Source organism: Oncorhynchus mykiss, chromosome 21 (assembly GCF_013265735.2).
Source record: "Oncorhynchus mykiss isolate Arlee chromosome 21, USDA_OmykA_1.1, whole genome shotgun sequence".
In the NCBI taxonomy this organism is placed as follows: domain Eukaryota; kingdom Metazoa; phylum Chordata; class Actinopteri; order Salmoniformes; family Salmonidae; genus Oncorhynchus; species Oncorhynchus mykiss.
In genome coordinates, this window is record NC_048585.1 from 55010171 (window position 1) to 55027954 (window position 17784).

The following is a 17784-nucleotide window of genomic DNA, read 5'->3' on the forward strand; positions in this document are numbered from 1 at the left end:
GGGGGTGGGGGTGACTGAAGTGGATAATATCAAATGAGACGATACCAGTGAGGTTTGTTGTGTTAGCCTAACTTTTTTTCTTCATTATAACAAAACAACAAATCAAGAGATTGTCTCCATGTTAAGAGATGACACTTAAATGAGAAACAAAGACAACAGAAATTCGTTACCATGAAAAATGAAATGTGCAGAAAACAGGAAAAAAGGAGGCAGGTGATATACTGTAGTATATTGATCCTCCTAATCTACCTTTGCTGTTCCACTTTAACCACCTTTGGGGATGTATAAGACATTAAATATCACTTCATTCCTTTTTTTCAGGCAGCTTATTTCCTCCTTGAAGAGGGTTTGTAAAACATTTATTTTAAAAAGTGAACCTTTAACGGCACAACACGCAAAAAATACATCTGTTGTATTTCAGTTGAATCTTCATAAGAATACACATTTATTGACTACCCCCCTCCTTTTAAGTCAATGAACCATTCTCCCCAAATCAACAAACGCCCACGTCTTCTCCCTGGGAGCCTTTCCTTCATTGGATGGTACAGAAACAAATGACAAACAAAGGGAACCAACTATACGGCAAACTAATTAGAAGCACACGGAAACCACATCAGTCCAAACAAAACAAAACAGGCTCATGATAAAAATCGCAGCTGACTTGCAGGAATGACCAACAACAACAGAGCCTTGGAGTAGAGGTAGAAGAGAGAGAGAGAGAGAGATAGAAGAGAGAGAGAGAGAGAGAGAGAGAAGAGAGAGAGAGAGAGAGAGGTAGAAGAGAGAGAGAGAGAGAGGTAGAAGAGAGAGAGAGAGAGAGAGGTAGAAGAGAGAGAGAGAGGTAGAAGAGAGAGAGAGAGAGGTGTAGAAGAGAGAGAGAGAGAGAGAGAGGTAGAAGAGACAGAGAGAGAGGTAGAAGAGAGAGAGAGAGAGAGGTGTAGAAGAGAGATAGAGAGAGAGGTGTAGAAGAGAGAGAGAGAGGTAGAAGAGACAGAGAGAGAGGTAGAAGAGACAGAGAGAGAGGTAGAAGAGAGAGAGAGAGAAAATTGTGGGAAAGTTATGAAGAGAAAAAGAGGAGTGAGAAAGAGAGGAGGTCTAGTTGGGTAACTAGTATCCCTGCTATAGACATGTGGCAGAATACAGTACATTTGAGAGCATCTTTCTGCCTGGTTTAATTCTGGGACAGGGGGCACAGCATGTATAATAAGGCCTAGTCACCCCTCACCCCAGTCTGTTCCAGACCTCCAGGGTCTCTGCTCCATGATTCACATCTAGGGGGACCACAGTGGCTGGTTGTCCCCAGCCCAGAGTGCTCTGAGCCTGGGGTAGGCTCCATCCCAGGGAGGGCAGCTCCTTCACACAGCCTGACCTGGGCTAGGGTCCAGTGTTTCACGGGGTCAGGTAGAGTACTGTGTTAGAGAATGAGCTACAGTCTGTTGTTTTGCTCCTGGAGGACCATTGTACTCAGCGCTTTAGAACTGGACTGATCCACTCCTGCTCCTTCTGTAAGGCCTGAAGAACCTGAGGAGAAACAAGGGGCCATGGTATGAAACACAGCATGATCATCATTGGAGTTATATAGTTATACTGTACACAAAGGACCAGGCCAAGATTCTAGTAGTTCCATCACTTGAGCCTTGAGACTTAAGTTGAAAAACCACTGATGCCAACTCTCTTTCCCTCGAACTGAAGAAATGTCTGTTTTCCAAAAAGTGATGTCAGTTGACTTTGGGGGAGGGGGGGGGGGGGGGGGCAGTTACATCTAAACAGTCTGTCATCTCACCTGTGCCCATTTCCTGTTCTTGCTGGTCATGTGGACAGCGTGGATGTGCGAGAACAGCTGGTCGGGGGGGATGTGGTCGGGTAAGCGGGTGAGGAACTGGGCGTTGTGGATGAAGTCCATGCGGGTCAACACGTCCTCGTACAGGCGCAGGATTCCCAGGGCCACCCGGAACAGGAACTCATCTCCGTCACGACAGAACACATCCCACACCCGACATGCCAGGTCCAATGGCAGTGACTTACTGTACAGGGTGAAGATCCTACAGGAATATGAGTGAGTGAGAGAGTGAGAGAGTGAGTGAGTGAGTGAGTGAGTGAGTGAGTGAGTGTGAGGAGACACACAAAAAAAAAAATCTTCATTTGGATACAACTTTCCATACTGAAACATTGAGGTACAAAGGATCCAAATGTTTGGGAGATGACAGACGCCTGGTGTTATTTTCACACATTCATGGACGTGCGTAGTCCACGGAGACAAACACACAGAGCATACACAGATAAGCACAGAGTTATATGCAAAACACTTAACAACGAGCCATAGAGTCTGGTCTGAGAAACAGACTAAAGGAATCAGCACATTTCCAAAGTAACTGAAACTGTCTCCTGGGAAACTTTAGTTTGTATATGAGGTCACTAGATTATGATATTTCTGATGTGCAGGGCTGCTATCTTGACTTCCACCTCCCCTCATCTCTCCATCCGTGTATAAATAACTGATGTGTGAAAACAGGGCGCTCTTCACTGCGCTGTGGTGAGAGTAGGGGGGGGGGGTCGAGGTGACCATCTATACAACCCACTTACACATCCTGTCTTCTCAGTAAAAGCGGCAACAATCTAAAGAGCACAAATACAACAGGAAGAAAAGCACCTACAAAGTGTCAATATTGTAATCATATTGTTTTTCACGTTCGTAATTGGTACCAGATCTTTGATTTCATTCAGTCTATACCCATTAGTTACCTGAGAAAAACAATTGAGAGAGGGAGAGAAAGAGGGAGAAAGAGAGGGAGGCTCACCAGTCGATTAAATAAATATCGGGGGTCAATTTGTTTTCCTTGAAATGTGCAAACAGCTTCGGGAGGTTTTCATCAAAGAACACTTCAAAAGCAGCAAAGTAGGTCAACATCTGAGGAGAGAAGAAGAAACAACGGAGTCAGATACAGACCACACCGCCCTGACACCACTATCAGTCAGATATATAGACCACTATCAGCCAGATATATAGACCACATCGCCCTGACGCCACTATCAGCCAGATATATAGACCACACCGCCCTGACACCACTATCAGCCAGATATATAGACCACACCGCCCTGACACCACTATCAGTCAGATATATAGACCACACCGCCCTGACACCACTATCAGTCAGATATATAGACCACTATCAGCCAGATATATAGACCACATCGCCCTGACACCACTATCAGTCAGATATATAGACCACATCGCCCTGACACCACTATCAGCCAGATATATCGACCACTATCAGCCAGATATATAGACCACATCGCCCTGACACCACTATCAGCCAGATATAGACCACATCGCCCTGACACCACTATCAGTCAGATACAGACCACATCGCCCTGACACCACTATCAGCCAGATATACAGACCACATCGCCCTGACACCACTATCAGCCAGATATATCGACCACTATCAGCCAGATATATAGACCACATCGCCCTGACACCACTATCAGCCAGATATATCGACCACTATCAGCCAGATATATAGACCACATCGCCCTGACACCACTATCAGCCAGATATATAGACCACATCGCCCTGACACCACTATCAGCCAGATATATCGACCACTATCAGCCAGATATATAGACCACATCGCCCTGACACCACTATCAGCCAGATATATCGACCACTATCAGCCAGATATATAGACCACATCGCCCTGACACCACTATCAGCCAGATATATAGACCACATCGCCCTGACACCACTATCAGCCAGATATATCGACCACTATCAGCCAGATATATAGACCACATCACCCTGACACCACTATCAGCCAGATATATAGACCACTATCACCCTGACACAACTATCAGCCAGATATATAGACCACATCGCCCTGACACCACTATCAGCCAGATATATCGACCACTATCAGCCAGATATATAGACCACATCGCCCTGACACCACTATCAGCCAGATATATCGACCACTATCAGCCAGATATATAGACCACATCGCCCTGACACCACTATCAGCCAGATATATAGACCACATCGCCCTGACACCACTATCAGCCAGATATAGACCACTATCAGCCAGATATATAGACCACATCGCCCTGACACCACTATCAGCCAGATATATAGACCACATCGCCCTGACACCACTATCAGCCAGATATATCGACCACTATCAGCCAGACATATAGACCACATCGCCCTGACACCACTATCAGCCAGATATATCGACCACTATCAGCCAGATATATAGACCACATCGCCCTGACACCACTATCAGCCAGATATATAGACCACTATCACCCTGACACCACTATCAGCCAGATATATAGACCACATCACCCTGACACCACTATCAGCCAGATATATAGACCACTATCAGCCAGATATATAGACCACATCGCCCTGACACCACTATCAGCCAGATATATAGACCACATCGCCCTGACACCACTATCAGCCAGATATATAGACCACTATCAGCCAGATATATAGACCACATCGCCCTGACACCACTATCAGCCAGATATATAGACCACATCGCCCTGACACCACTATCAGCCAGATATATAGACCACATCGCCCTGACACCACTATCAGCCAGATATATAGACCACTATCAGCCAGATATATAGACCACATCGCCCTGACACCACTATCAGCCAGATATATAGACCACATCACCCTGACACCACTATCAGCCAGATATATAGACCACTATCAGCCAGATATAGACCACATCACCCTGACACCACTATCAGCCAGATATATAGACCACTATCAGCCAGATATAGACCACATCGCCCTGACACCACTATCAGCCAGATATATACACCACTATCAGCCAGATATATAGACCACACCGCCCTGACACCACTATCAGCCAGATATATAGACCACATCGCCCTGATACCACTATCAGCCAGATATATAGACCACATTGCCCTGACACCACTATCAGCCAGATATATAGACCACATCGCCCTGACACCACTATCAGCCAGATATATAGACCACATCGCCCTGACACCACTATCAGTCAGATATATAGACCACATCGCCCTGACACCACTATCAGCCAGATATATAGACCACTATCAGCCAGATATATAGACCACTGTCAGCCAGATATATAGACCACTGTCAGCCAGATATATAGACCACACCGCCCTGACACCACTATCATCCAGATATATAGACCACACCGCCCTGACACCACTATCAGCCAGATATATAGACCACACCGACCTGACACCACTATCAGCCTGATATATAGACCACACCGCCCTGACACCACTATCAGCCAGATATATAGACCACATCGCCCTGACACCACTATCAGCCAGATATATAGACCACATCACTATGACACCACCAGTCAGATGTTGTAGCAACATAACACATGGTTACAGTTGTGAACAGGGTGCTAAGTGCTATGAGTGCAGTGGTGTATTGTGCAAATCTCTGCTAACAGGTTGTGCAGGCTTTTATTCCAGCACAAACACAAATAACTATTTGTCTGTCTGTGTCTGTGCGTGTGTGTGTGTGTGTGTGTCTGTCTGCACTGTACTCACAAGGCTGTGGTCCACTCTGAAGAAGGCCATCTGACAGGGCTTGTTCAGGAGGTTGGAGAAAGCTATGAAGGCGTCTGCAGTGTCCAGGTTGAGGATCAGCACCGCCGCGATGAATGACATACCCTGAACCTGAACACACCGGGACTGATGTTAACTATGAAAGTAGTGATGTTAACTGTTTCCTGCTGCGGTACCCTGGCCGCGTTGACTCCTGCTGCGGTACCCTAGCCGCGTTGACTCCTGCTGCGGTACCCTAGCCGCGTTGACTCCTGCTGCGGTACCCTAGCCGCGTTGACTCCTGCTGCGGTACCCTAGCCGCGTTGACTCCTGCTGCGGTACCCTAGCCGCGTTGACTCCTGCTGCGGTACCCTAGCCGCGTTGACTCCTGCTGCGGTACCCTAGCCGCGTTGACTCCTGCTGCGGTACCCTAGCCGCGTTGACTCCTGCTGCGGTACCCTAGCCGCGTTGACTCCTGCTGCGGTACCCTAGCCGCGTTGACTCCTGCTGCGGTACCCTAGCCGCGTTGACTCCTGCTGCGGTACCCTAGCCGCGTTGACTCCTGCTGCGGTACCCTAGCCGCGTTGACTCCTGCTGCGGTACCCTAGCCGCGTTGACTCCTGCTGCGGTACCCTAGCCGCGTTGACTCCTGCTGCGGTACCCTAGCCGCGTTGACTCCTGCTGCGGTACCCTAGCCGCGTTGACTCCTGCTGCGGTACCCTAGCCGCGTTGACTCCTGCTGCGGTACCCTAGCCGCGTTGACTCCTGCTGCGGTACCCTAGCCGCGTTGACTCCTGCTGCGGTACCCTAGCCGCGTTGACTCCTGCTGCGGTACCCTAGCCGCGTTGACTCCTGCTGCGGTACCCTAGCCGCGTTGACTCCTGCTGCGGTACCCTAGCCGCGTTGACTCCTGCTGCGGTACCCTAGCCGCGTTGACTCCTGCTACGGTACCCTGGCCGCGTTGACTCCAGCTACGGTACCCTGGCCGCGTTGACTCCTACTACAGTACCCTAGCCATGTTGATCAACTGCATGTCAGTACTGTGAACACAGAGGGAGGAGAGAGAGTGAGTGAGGTTTATTATTAGTAGTGGGGTGGTGTTGGAGGGCATTTACTGGTTACTGGCTGGTGCTACAAGGACGAGTACTAATGCAAAGGGAATTTTGTTTTCTATCAGAACACTTAAAAAGGTAGACTCCGCGAGATGATGTAGATGCAACGTAAACAGCAGCTTTGGGTCAATTCCCATAACTACTAAGAGCGTTGAAGCACGAGGCTAAACTGTTTTGGTCGGGTAGCTACCACGTTGTAGCAGGGTGAAGCACGAGGCTAAACTGTTTTGGTCGGTAGCTACCACGTTGTAGCAGGGTGAAGCACGAGGCTAAACTGTTTTGGTCGGTAGCTACCACGTTGTAGCAGGGTGAAGCACGAGGCTAAACTGTTTTGGTCGGTAGCTACCACGTTTTAGGAGGGTGAAGCACGAGGCTAAACTGTTTTGGTCGGTAGCTACCACGTTGTAGCAGTGTGAAGCACGAGGCTAAACTGTTTTGGTCGGTAGCTACCACGTTGTAGCAGGGTGAAGCACACCTGTGTACACATTAGAATACTCTGTGACTTTTAGAGTGCAAAGTCATGCATCGCGCTCAATATCTGTGGTGCTTCCTGCTGCAACATCATTTCTCAGTCTACCTTTAACTTAAATTCTCCATCTTTCAGTATTCCTTGGAGACAGTCATATTGACATAAGGTTAGTCCAGGAAGTGGAGACATTTCTCCATAAACACACTGTGGGCTGTTTCTCAGCATGGCTGTGGTGAGGTGGAGGTGTAAAAGCCACAGTATATCTCCAGCAGAGCACACTGACACCACATCCTGGAAACTCATTTCATCAGACTCAAAGATAATAATCAAACCAGCCAAAGTGGATCTTAGTAATGCAGTAGTTCTACTGTGTTCAAGGTTCAGAGAGAATGATGACGAATGGAATCAAAAGAGAAAACTGGTTACGTCAGTGCTGCATTGGAATACACAGAAGTAAGCACACAAACACCCACAAACACCCACACACAAACACCCACAAACACCCACACACACACCAGCGAAAGTGCCAGGTGGGGTGGTCAAATGTATGAGTCATCCTGATGGAGTAATGGAGGCTTGCCTCCCGTGTCTCTATGGAGGCCTGCCGCTTGTCTCTCCCCCCCTCCCCGGTGGCCTGCCGCCCAACTTTCCCTCTCTACGGAGGCCTGCCGCCCGTCTCTCCCCCCCTCCCCGGTGGCCTGCCGCCCGTCTCTCTCTCTATGGAGGCCTGCCGCTTGTCTCTCCCCCCCTCCCCGGTGGCCTGCCGCCCAACTCTCCCTTTCTACGGAGGCCTGCCGCCCGTCTCTCCCCCCCTCCCCGGTGGCCTGCCGCCCGTCTCTCTCTCTATGGAGGCCTGCCGCTCCCCGTCTCTCTATGGAGGCCTGCCTCTCCCCGTCTCTCTATGGAGGCCTGCCTCTCCCCGTCTCTCTATGGAGGCCTGCCTCTCCCCGTCTCTCTATGGAGGCCTGCCTCTCCCCGTCTCTCTATGGAGGCCTGCCGCTCGTGTCTCCCTCTCTATGGAGGCCTGCTGCTCGTCTCTCTCACACTACACATACTGGCTGTTTACATAGAGTAGTGTCCCAAATGGCATGCTATTCCCTAGATAGTGCACTACTTTGACCAGTACCCATATGGCTCTAGCTGAAAGTAGTGCACCGTCTAGGGAATAGGGCACCATTTGGAACTTACCCGTAGGCTAACGTAGGACTCCGAGCCAGTCCGTTTATAGCTTAAGGTCCAATGTGTTTCTATCACCTTCCACCATAGGACAGAGAGAAGCAATGGTTTCTGATAAAACGGTCATCATTCGGCCTTCAGGACCCTTGTGCTTCCAAAGAAAAGCTCCAATATACATCACTATTCAGGGCCATTACCACTGATACACTATACAGATACACACGAAGGCCGACGAGGAATGCATCATCAAGTGTGTGAGCTTATGTTATGAAGTAGGAACATACGTGTCTGTGTGTGTGTGTGTGCTACTACTTACGTAGCCCACATCTGGCCTATAGCAGGTGTATGCTCCTAGAATGCTGTGCAGCACGTCGTAGTACGGACCTCCCTGTCGAAACACAGGTCATATTTTAACTATTACAACACATACATTTGAGTCATTTAGCAGACGTTCTTATCCAGAGCCACTTACAGTTGGTGCATCTTAAGACAGCTAGGTGAGACAACCACATATAAGTCATAAAAAGTACATGTTCCCTCTAAATAGCTATCAGCAAAGTCAGTGCAAGTAGGAAAAGACACGTGCATATATATACATACACACACTGCTCAAAAAAATAAAGGGAACACTAAAATAACACATCCTAGATCTGAATGAATGAAATATTCTTATTAAATACTTTTTTCTTTACATAGTTGAATGTGTTGACAACAAAATCACACAAAAAGTATCAATGGAAATCAAATGTATCAACCCATGGAGGTCTGGATTTGGAGTAGCACTCAAAATTAAAGTGGAAAACCACCCTACAGGCTGATCCAACTTTGATGCGATGTCCTTAAAACAAGTCAAAATGAGGCTCAGTAGTGTGTGTGGCCTCCACGTGCCTGTATGACCTCCCTACAATGCCTGGGCATGCTCCTGATGAGGTGGCGGATGGTCTCCTGAGGGATCTCCTCCCAGACCTGGACTAAAGCATCCGCCAACTCCTGGACAGTCTGTGGTGCAACGTGGCGTTGGTGGATGGAGCGAGACATGATGTCCCAGAGGTGCTCAATTGGATTCAGGTCTGGGGAACGGGCGGGCCAGTCCATAGCATCAATGCCTTCCTCTTGCAGGAACTGCTGACACACTCCAGCCACATGAGGTCTAGCATTGTCTTGCATTAGGAGGAACCCAGGGCCAACCGCACCAGCATATGGTCTCACAAGGGGTTTGAGGATCTCATCTCAGTACCTAATGGCAGTCAGGCTACCTCTGGCGAGCACATGGAGGGCTGTGCAGCCCCCCAAAGAAATGCCACCCCACACCATGACTGACCCACCGCCAAAACCGGTCATGCTGGAGGATGTTGCAGGCAGCAGAACATTCTCCACGGCGTCTCCAGACTCCAGTCACGTCTGTCACATGCTCAGTGTGAACCTGCTTTCATCTGTGAAGAGCACAGGGTGCCAGTGGCGAATTTGCCAATCTTGGTGTTCTCTGGCAAATGCCAAACGTCCTGCACGGTGTTGGGCTGTAAGCACAACCCCCACCTGTGGACGTCGGGCCCTCATACCACCCTCATGGAGTCTGTTTCTGACCGTTTGAGCAGACACATGCACATTTGTGGCCTGCTAGAGGTCATTTTGCAGGGCTCTGGCAGTGCTCCTCCTTGCACAAAGGCGCAGGTAGCGGTCCTGCTGCTGGGTTGTTTCCCTCCTACGGCCTCCTCCACGTCTCCTGGTGTACTGGCCTGTCTCCTGGTAGCGCCTCAATGCTCTGGACACTACGCTGACAGACAGAAAACCTTCTTGCCACAGCTCGCATTGATGTGCCATCCTGGATGAGCTGCACTACCTGAGCCACTTGTGTGGGTTGTAGACTCCGTCTCATGCTACCACTAGAGTGAAAGCACCGTCAGCATTCAAAAGTGACCAAAACATCAGCCAGGAAGCATAGGAACTGAGAAGTGGTCTGTGGTCACCACCTGTAGAACCACTCCTTTATTGGGGGTGTCTTGCTAATTGCCTATAATTTCCACCTGTTGTCTATTCCATTTGCACAACAGCATGTGAAATTGTCAATCAGTGTTGCTTCCTAAGTGGACAGTTTGATTTCACAGAAGTGTAATTGACTTGGAGTTAGATTGTGTTGTTTAAGTGTTCCCTTTATTTTTTTTGAGCAGTGTATATACACACACACACACACACACACACACACAAAAGAAACATCCCTTTTTCAGGACCCTGTCTTTCAAAGATGCAGTTGAAGTCAGAAGTTTACATACACTTATGTTGGAGTCATTAAAATTTGTTTTTCAACCACTCCACAAATGTCTTGTTAACAAACTATAGATTTGGCCAGTTGGTTAGAACATCTACTTTGTGCATGATACAAGTAATTTTCCCAACAATTGTTTACAAACAGATTATTTCACTGTATCACAATTCCAGAGGGTCAGAAATATACATACACTAGGTTGACTGTGCCTTTAAACAGCTTGGAAAATTCCAGAAAATGATGTAATGGCTTTAGAAGCTTCTGATAGGATAATTGACATAATTTGAGTCAATTGGAGGTGTACCTGTGGATGTATTTCAAGGACTCCCTTCAAACTCAGTGCCTCTTTCCTTGACATCATGGGAAAATCAAAAGAAGTCAGCCAAGACCTCAGAAAAAAAATTGTAGACCCCCACAAGCCTGGTTCATCCTTGGGAGCAATTTCCAAACGCCTGAAGGTACCACGTTCATCTGTACAAACAATAGTAAGCAAGTATAAACACCATGGGACCATGCAGCCGTCATACCGCTCAGGAAGGGGACACGTTCTGTCTTCTAGAGATGAACGTACTTTGGTGCGAAAAGTGCAAATCAATCCAAGAACAACAGCAAAGGAACTTGTGAAGATGCTGGAGGAAACAGGTACAAAAGTATCTATATCCACAGTAAAATGCGTCTTATATGGACATAACCTGAACAGCTGATCATCCTCGCAGTGGCAGACCACGTGTAACAACACCTGCACGGGATCGGTACATCCGAACATCACACCTGCGGGACAGGTACAGGATGTCAATAACAACTGCCCAAGTTACACCAGGAACACACAATCCCTCCATCAGTGCTCAGACTGTCCGCAATAGGCTGAGAGAGGCTGGACTGAGGGCTTGTAGGTCTGTTGTAAGGCAGGTCCTCACCAGACATCACCGGCAACAACGTCGCAGGACCAGACAGGACTGGCAAAAAGTGCTCTTCACTGACGAGTCGAGAGTTTGTCTCACCAGGGGTGATAGTCGGAATTGCGTTTATCGTCGAAGAAATGAGCGTTACACTGAGGCATGTACTCTGGAGCCGATCGATTTGGAAGTGGAGGGTCCGTCATGATCTGGGGCGATGTGTCACAGCATCATCGGACAGAGCTTGCAGGCAATCTCAACGCTGTGCGTTACAAGGAAGACATCCTCCTCCCTCATGTGGTACCCTTCTTGCAGGCTCATCCTGACATGACCCTCCAGCATGACAATGCCACCAGCCATACTGCTCGTTCTGTGTGTGATTTCCTAAAAGATAAGAATGTCAGTGTTCTGCCATGGCCAGCAAAGAGCCCGGATCACAATCCCATTGAGCACGTCTGATATCTGTTGGATCGGAGGGTGAGGGCTAGAACCATTCCCCCCTGAAATGTCCGGGAACTTGCAGGTGCCTTGGTGGAAGAGTGGGGTAACATCTCACAGCAAGAACTGGCAAATCTGGTGCAGTCCATGAAGAGGAGATGCCACCAGCTGCATTAAGTACTGCAGTGCCACACCAGATAAAAATAATAAATCCTCCCCAATTTCCAATTGGTAGTTACAGTCTTCTCCCATTGCTGCAACTCCCGTACGGACTGTTACTTTTGATTTTGACGCCCCCCCTTTTGTTCAGGGACCTTATTCCATTTGTTAGTCACATGTCTGTGGAACTTGTTCAGTTCTCTGTCTGTTGTTGAATCTGGTTTTGTTCATACAAATATTTACACATTAAGTTTGCTGAAAATAAATGCAGTTGACAGTGAGAGGACGTTTCTTTTTTTGCTGAGTTTACAGAGGCCCATTATCAGCAAACACCACTCCTGTGTTCCAATGGCACGTTGTGTTAGCTAATCCAAGTTTATAATTTTAAAGGGCTAATTGATCATTAGAAAACCCCTTTGCAAAATGGCCAGAAACAAATAATTTTCTTCTGAAACTCATCAGTCTACTCTTGTTCTGAGAGAGAACTTCACAGAACAGCGCAAACTGGCTTTAACCAGATTAGAAAGAGGAGTGGGAGGCCCTGGTGCACAACTGAGCAAGAGGACAAGTACATTAGTGTATAGTTTGAGAATCAGATGCCTCAAGTCTAGTGGTTAGAGCGTTGGTCTAGTAACCGGAAGGTTGCAAGTTCAAACCCCCGAGCTGTCAAGGTACAAATCTGTCGTTCTGCCCCTGAACATGGCAGCTAACCCACTGTTCCTAGGCCGTCATTGATTTTAAGAATTTGTACTTGCCTAGTTAAATAAAGGTAAAATAAAAAAATAAAAAGTCCTCAACTGGCAGCTTCATTAAATAAATACCCGCAAAACACCAGTCTCAATGTTAACAGTGAAGAGGCGACTCCGGGATGCTGGCCTTCCGCTTGAATTCTAAATAAAATCAGACAGTGTCCCCAGAAAAGCACCCCCACACCATAACACCATCTCCTCCATGCTTCACGGTGGAAACCACACATGCAGAGATCATCCATTCAACTACTCTGTGTCGAACAAAGACATGGCAGTTGGAACCAAAAAATATCCAATTTGAACCCATCCGACCAACGGGCATATTTATACTGGTCTAATGTCCATTGCTCGTGTTTCTTGGCCCAAGCAAGTCACTTCTTATTATTGGTGTCTTTTAGTAGTGGTTTCTTTGCAGCAATTCGACCATGGAGGCCTGATTTACTCAGTCTCCTCTGAACAGTTGATGTTGAGATGTGTCTGTTACTTGAACTCTGAAGAATTTATTTGGTCTGTAATTTCTGAGGCTGGTAACTCTAATGAACTCATCCTCTGCAGCAGAGGTAACTCTGGGTCTTCCTTTCCTGTGGCGGTCCTCATGAGAGCCAGTTTCATCATCACTTGATGTTTTTTTGTGACTGCATTTGAAGAAACTTTTTAAGTTCTTAATGTTCTGGATTGATTGACCTTAAAAGTAATGATGGACTGTCATTTCTCTTTGCTAATTTGAGCTGTTCTTGCCATAATGTGAACTTGGTCTTTTACCAAATAAGGCTATCTTCTGTATAACACACCTACCTTGTCACAACACAATTGATCGGCTCAAACAGATTAAGAAGGAAATAAATTCCATAAATTAACTTAACAAGGCACAGCTGTTAATTGAAATTCATTCCAGGTGACTACCTCATGAAGCTGGTTGAGAGAATGTCAAATATAAAATGTTTAGATTTTTGTAATACTTTTTTGGTTACTACATTATTCCATATGTGTTATTTCATAGTTTTGATGTCTTCACTACACTATACAAAGTAGAAAATAGTAAAAAATAAAGAAAAACCTTTGAATGGGTAGGTGTGTTCAAACTTTTGACTGGTACTTTTTTTGAGATACCGGAGGTGGCAGAACGAAGTACTCTGGTTGGGATGTAGGGTTTGAGCCTGAAGGTGAGGAGGGGAAGTTCCCCTACATTGACTGTTGCAACACAACAACAATCTCACCCACACACCGAGAAAGGGAGCGGCAGGTAGCCTAGTGGTTAGAGCGTTGGACTGTTCCTAGGCCGTCATTGAAAATAAGAATTTGTTCTTTAACTGACTTGCCTGGTTAAATAAAGGTAAAATAAAATAAATAAATAAAAAAATAGGTGAAGTTCACATAACCACTTACGAGAGGAAGGTATACTGACCAAAAATATAAAACGCAACAATTTCAACAATTTTACTGAATTACAGTTCCTAAAAAGAAATCAGTCAATTGAAATAAATTCATTTGGCCCTTATCTTAATACACTGCATATAGATTGTTCTATTGTTATCGACTGTATGTTTGTTTATTCCATGTGTAACTCAGTGTTGTTTTTTGTCGCACTGCTTTGCTTTATCTTGGCCAGGTCGCAGTTGTAAATGAGATCTTGTTCTCAACTGACCTACCTGGTTAAATAAAGGTGTTCTCAACTAGCCTACCTGGTTAAATACAGGTGTTCTCAACTAGCCTACCTGGTTAAATACAGGTGTTCTCAACTAGCCTACCTGGTTAAATAAAGGTGTTCTCAACTAGCCTACCTGGTTACATAAAGGTGTTCTCAACTAGCCTACCTGGTTACATAAAGGTGTTCTCAACTAGCCTACCTGGTTACATAAAGGTGTTCTCAACTTGCCTACCTGGTTAAATAAAGGTGTTCTCAACTGACCTACCTGGTTAAATAAAGGTGTTCTCAACTAGCCTACCTGGTTAAATAAAGGTGTTCTCAACTGGCCTACCTGGTTAAATAAAGGTGTTCTCAACTGGCCTACCTGGTTAAATAAAGGTGTTCTCAACTAGCCTACCTGGTTAAATAAAGGTGTTCTCAACTGGCCTACCTGGTTAAATAAAGGTGTTCTCAACTGGCCTACCTGGTTAAATAAAGGTGTTCTCAACTGGCCTACCTGGTTAAATAAAGGTGAAATAAAAAATATGTTTAAAAAAATCTTTGGATTTCACATGATTGGTGCAGCCATGGGTGGGCCTGGGAGGGCATAGGCCCACCAACTTGGGAGCCAGGCCCAGCCAATCAGAACGAGTTTTTCCCCTACAAAAGGACTTTTTATTACAGACAGAAATACTCCTCAGTTTCGTCAGCTGTCCGGATGGCTGGGCTCAGACGATCCCGCAGGTGAAGAATCCGGATGTGGTGTCCTTGGCTAGCATGGTTACACGTGGTCTGCGGTTGTGAGGCCGTTAGACGTACTGCCAAATTCTCTAAAACGACATTGGAGGCGGCTTATGGTAGAGAAATGAACATAAAATGTTCTGGCAACAGCTCTGGTGGACATCCCTGCAGTCAACATGCCAATGGAATGCCCCCTCAAAATTTGAGACATCTGTGGCATTGTGTTGTGACAAAACTGCACATTTTAGAGTTGCCTTTTATTGTCCCCGGCACAAGGTGCACCTGTGTAATGATCATGCTGCTTAATCAGCTTCTTGATATGCCACACCTGTCATGTGGATGGAGAAATGCTCACTAACAGGGATGTAAACAAATTTGTGCACAAAATTTGAAAGAAATATTCCTGGGATCTTTGATTTGAGCTCATGAAACATGGGACCAACACTTTACATGTTGCGTTTATATATTTTTTGTTCAGTATAGAGAGAGATTCATTTAGTCGAGTAAATTAATAATGAAAACCATTTAGCAAATGCTTTTATAGTTATGCGTGCATACAGTTTATGTACAGGTGGTCCCGGGAATTGAACTCACTATCCTGGTGTTGCAAGTGCCATGCTCACCAACAGAGCTTACAGAAGACCACAACTGAATTCAGAGTGGACACCGAGATCCTTGATGATGTCATAAATAGTTGTTGTCCTGCCACTGACCTGTTGGAAGATACAGAGATGAGGAAAGGTTCTGGAGATGTCCAGCTTGATCAGCTCCAGACTGGCCTCTCTGTCCGCCAGAGATGAACCTGCATCTACACACACACACACACATTAGAAACATTCAACATCAAACACTTCCTTTAGCCAACTCTCATGTTTCCTAACCTTCTGTAGGATTTTTAAAACATTTTTTTTACATTCAATGCGATTTAGATTTAAATTCTCAGCCCTTTGTGAGTGAGGTCAAACGTTTTCAATAGCACTTCAGAGAAAGAAGGGGATAAAGATGGAGAGACGAAGGGAGACGAAAGAGAAGAGAGTCTGTCCTCTACCTTCAGTCACTGGTTCTGTAGGCATAGACTTCCACTTGTCCCTGGCCCTGGCCAGACAGATGTTGTACAGCTCTGTGGAAGAATACATCACAACACTGATCACCATGTGCACACACACACACAAACACACACACACACACACACACACACACACACACACACACACCTGCCATTGAACACTCCGTTGCTACAATTAACATGGAAGTGAACCACAGCATTATTGTCATAGTCCCTCTATCTAAAAGGGACTATTACTGTCATAGTCCCTCTATCTAAAAGGGACTATTACTGTCATAGTCCCTCTATCTAAAAGGGACTATTACTGTCATAGTCCCTCTATCTAAAAGGGACTATTACTGTCATAGTCCCTCTATCTAAAAGGGACTATTACTGTCATAGTCCCTCTATCTAAAAGGGACTATTACTGTCATAGTCCCTCTATCTAAAAGGGACTATTACTGTCATAGTCCCTCTATCTAAAAGGGACTATTACTGTCATAGTCCCTCTATCTAAAAGGGACTATTACTGTCATAGTCCCTCTATTTAAAAGGGACTATTACTGTCATAGTCCCTCTATCTAAAAGGGACTATTACTGTCATAGTCCCTCTATCTAAAAGGGACTATTACTGTCATAGTCCCTCTATCTAAAAGGGACTATTACTGTCATAGTCCCTCTATCTAAAAGCCTTCCACTGCAGCACATCAGGCCTGGACAGCCCTCAAGGTCTTCTCTCCAGTACCAACGAGCTATTCAGTGTCTCAGTGGTGCTGTGCTTATCTACCAGCCTTGTCCTAGACCCTGCTGCTCTCTAGTGAGAATAACTGAGGAGAGGCGGAGGTGTGTGTGAGATACATTATCCCATTTGGTTTGGATGTAACTGGCAAAATGGGCCACCAGGGGGGGGTGTTTTTTCGCTGAGTCATGCTGAAATTGAGACCTCTGGTATCTACAGTCCTCTTTTTCCACACACACACACACACACACACACACACACACACACACACAGGCAATATGGGGTGTGTATAATTCAGTAGCCTCAGACCTACAGTGAGGTGTGTGTCCTACCGTGAGTGATGTTGAGCTCGTTGCCCACCGCCAGGCTCCAGACCTTGCCCCTGACGCTAGGGGGCACGCCCTGCCACCAGAGGTCCCTGACCCGCCGAGAGTTACACATGGTGCTCCAGTTGGGCAGAATCTCCTGGTTCCAGGTCTGGGCGGCGTTGCCAATGCTCTCTTCCACCTTACACCTGAGCTCCAGCTGCTTCCTCCTCTTCTGGGCCTCCTTGAGCTCTACGGAGGCAGGGAGGGGAGCGAGGCAGAGAGGGGAGCGAGGCAGAGAGGGGAGCGAGGCAGAGAGGGGAGCGAGGCAGAGAGGGGAGCGAGGCAGAGAGGGGAGCGAGGCAGAGAGGGGAGCGAGGCAGAGAGGGGAGCGAGGCAGAGAGGGGAGCGAGGCAGAGAGGGGAGCGAGGCAGAGAGGGGAGCGAGGCAGAGAGGGGAGCGAGGCAGGGAGGGGAGCGAGGCAGGGAGGGGAG

At 46.9% G+C, this 17784-nt stretch overlaps 1 protein-coding gene across 8 annotated transcripts in view; it reads right to left on the reverse strand.

Annotated features, from left to right (window-relative positions):
• Positions 1–913: 913 nt before the first annotated feature.
• LOC110500746 (TBC1 domain family member 14) overlaps positions 914–17784 on the reverse strand; it is a 59791-nt gene continuing 42920 nt past the window's right edge. For 4 of the 8 annotated variants that reach the window (XM_036958249.1, XM_036958250.1, XM_036958251.1 and 1 more), the window contains 8 exons: positions 17318–17542; positions 16250–16321; positions 15915–16009; positions 8645–8716; positions 5575–5703; positions 2799–2908; positions 1784–2042; positions 916–1521 (listed from right to left, as the gene is read on the reverse strand). In XM_036958249.1, the coding sequence (XP_036814144.1) occupies positions 1465–1521; positions 1784–2042; positions 2799–2908; positions 5575–5703; positions 8645–8716; positions 15915–16009; positions 16250–16321; positions 17318–17542 (1019 nt within the window). In that variant the 3' untranslated portion in view covers positions 916–1464. Of the gene's footprint in view, positions 1522–1783; positions 2043–2798; positions 2909–5574; positions 5704–8644; positions 8717–15914; positions 16010–16249; positions 16322–17317; positions 17543–17784 lie in introns of all 8 variants that reach the window. The other 4 variants (XM_036958248.1, XM_036958246.1, XM_036958247.1 and 1 more) reach the window with 2 other exon arrangements.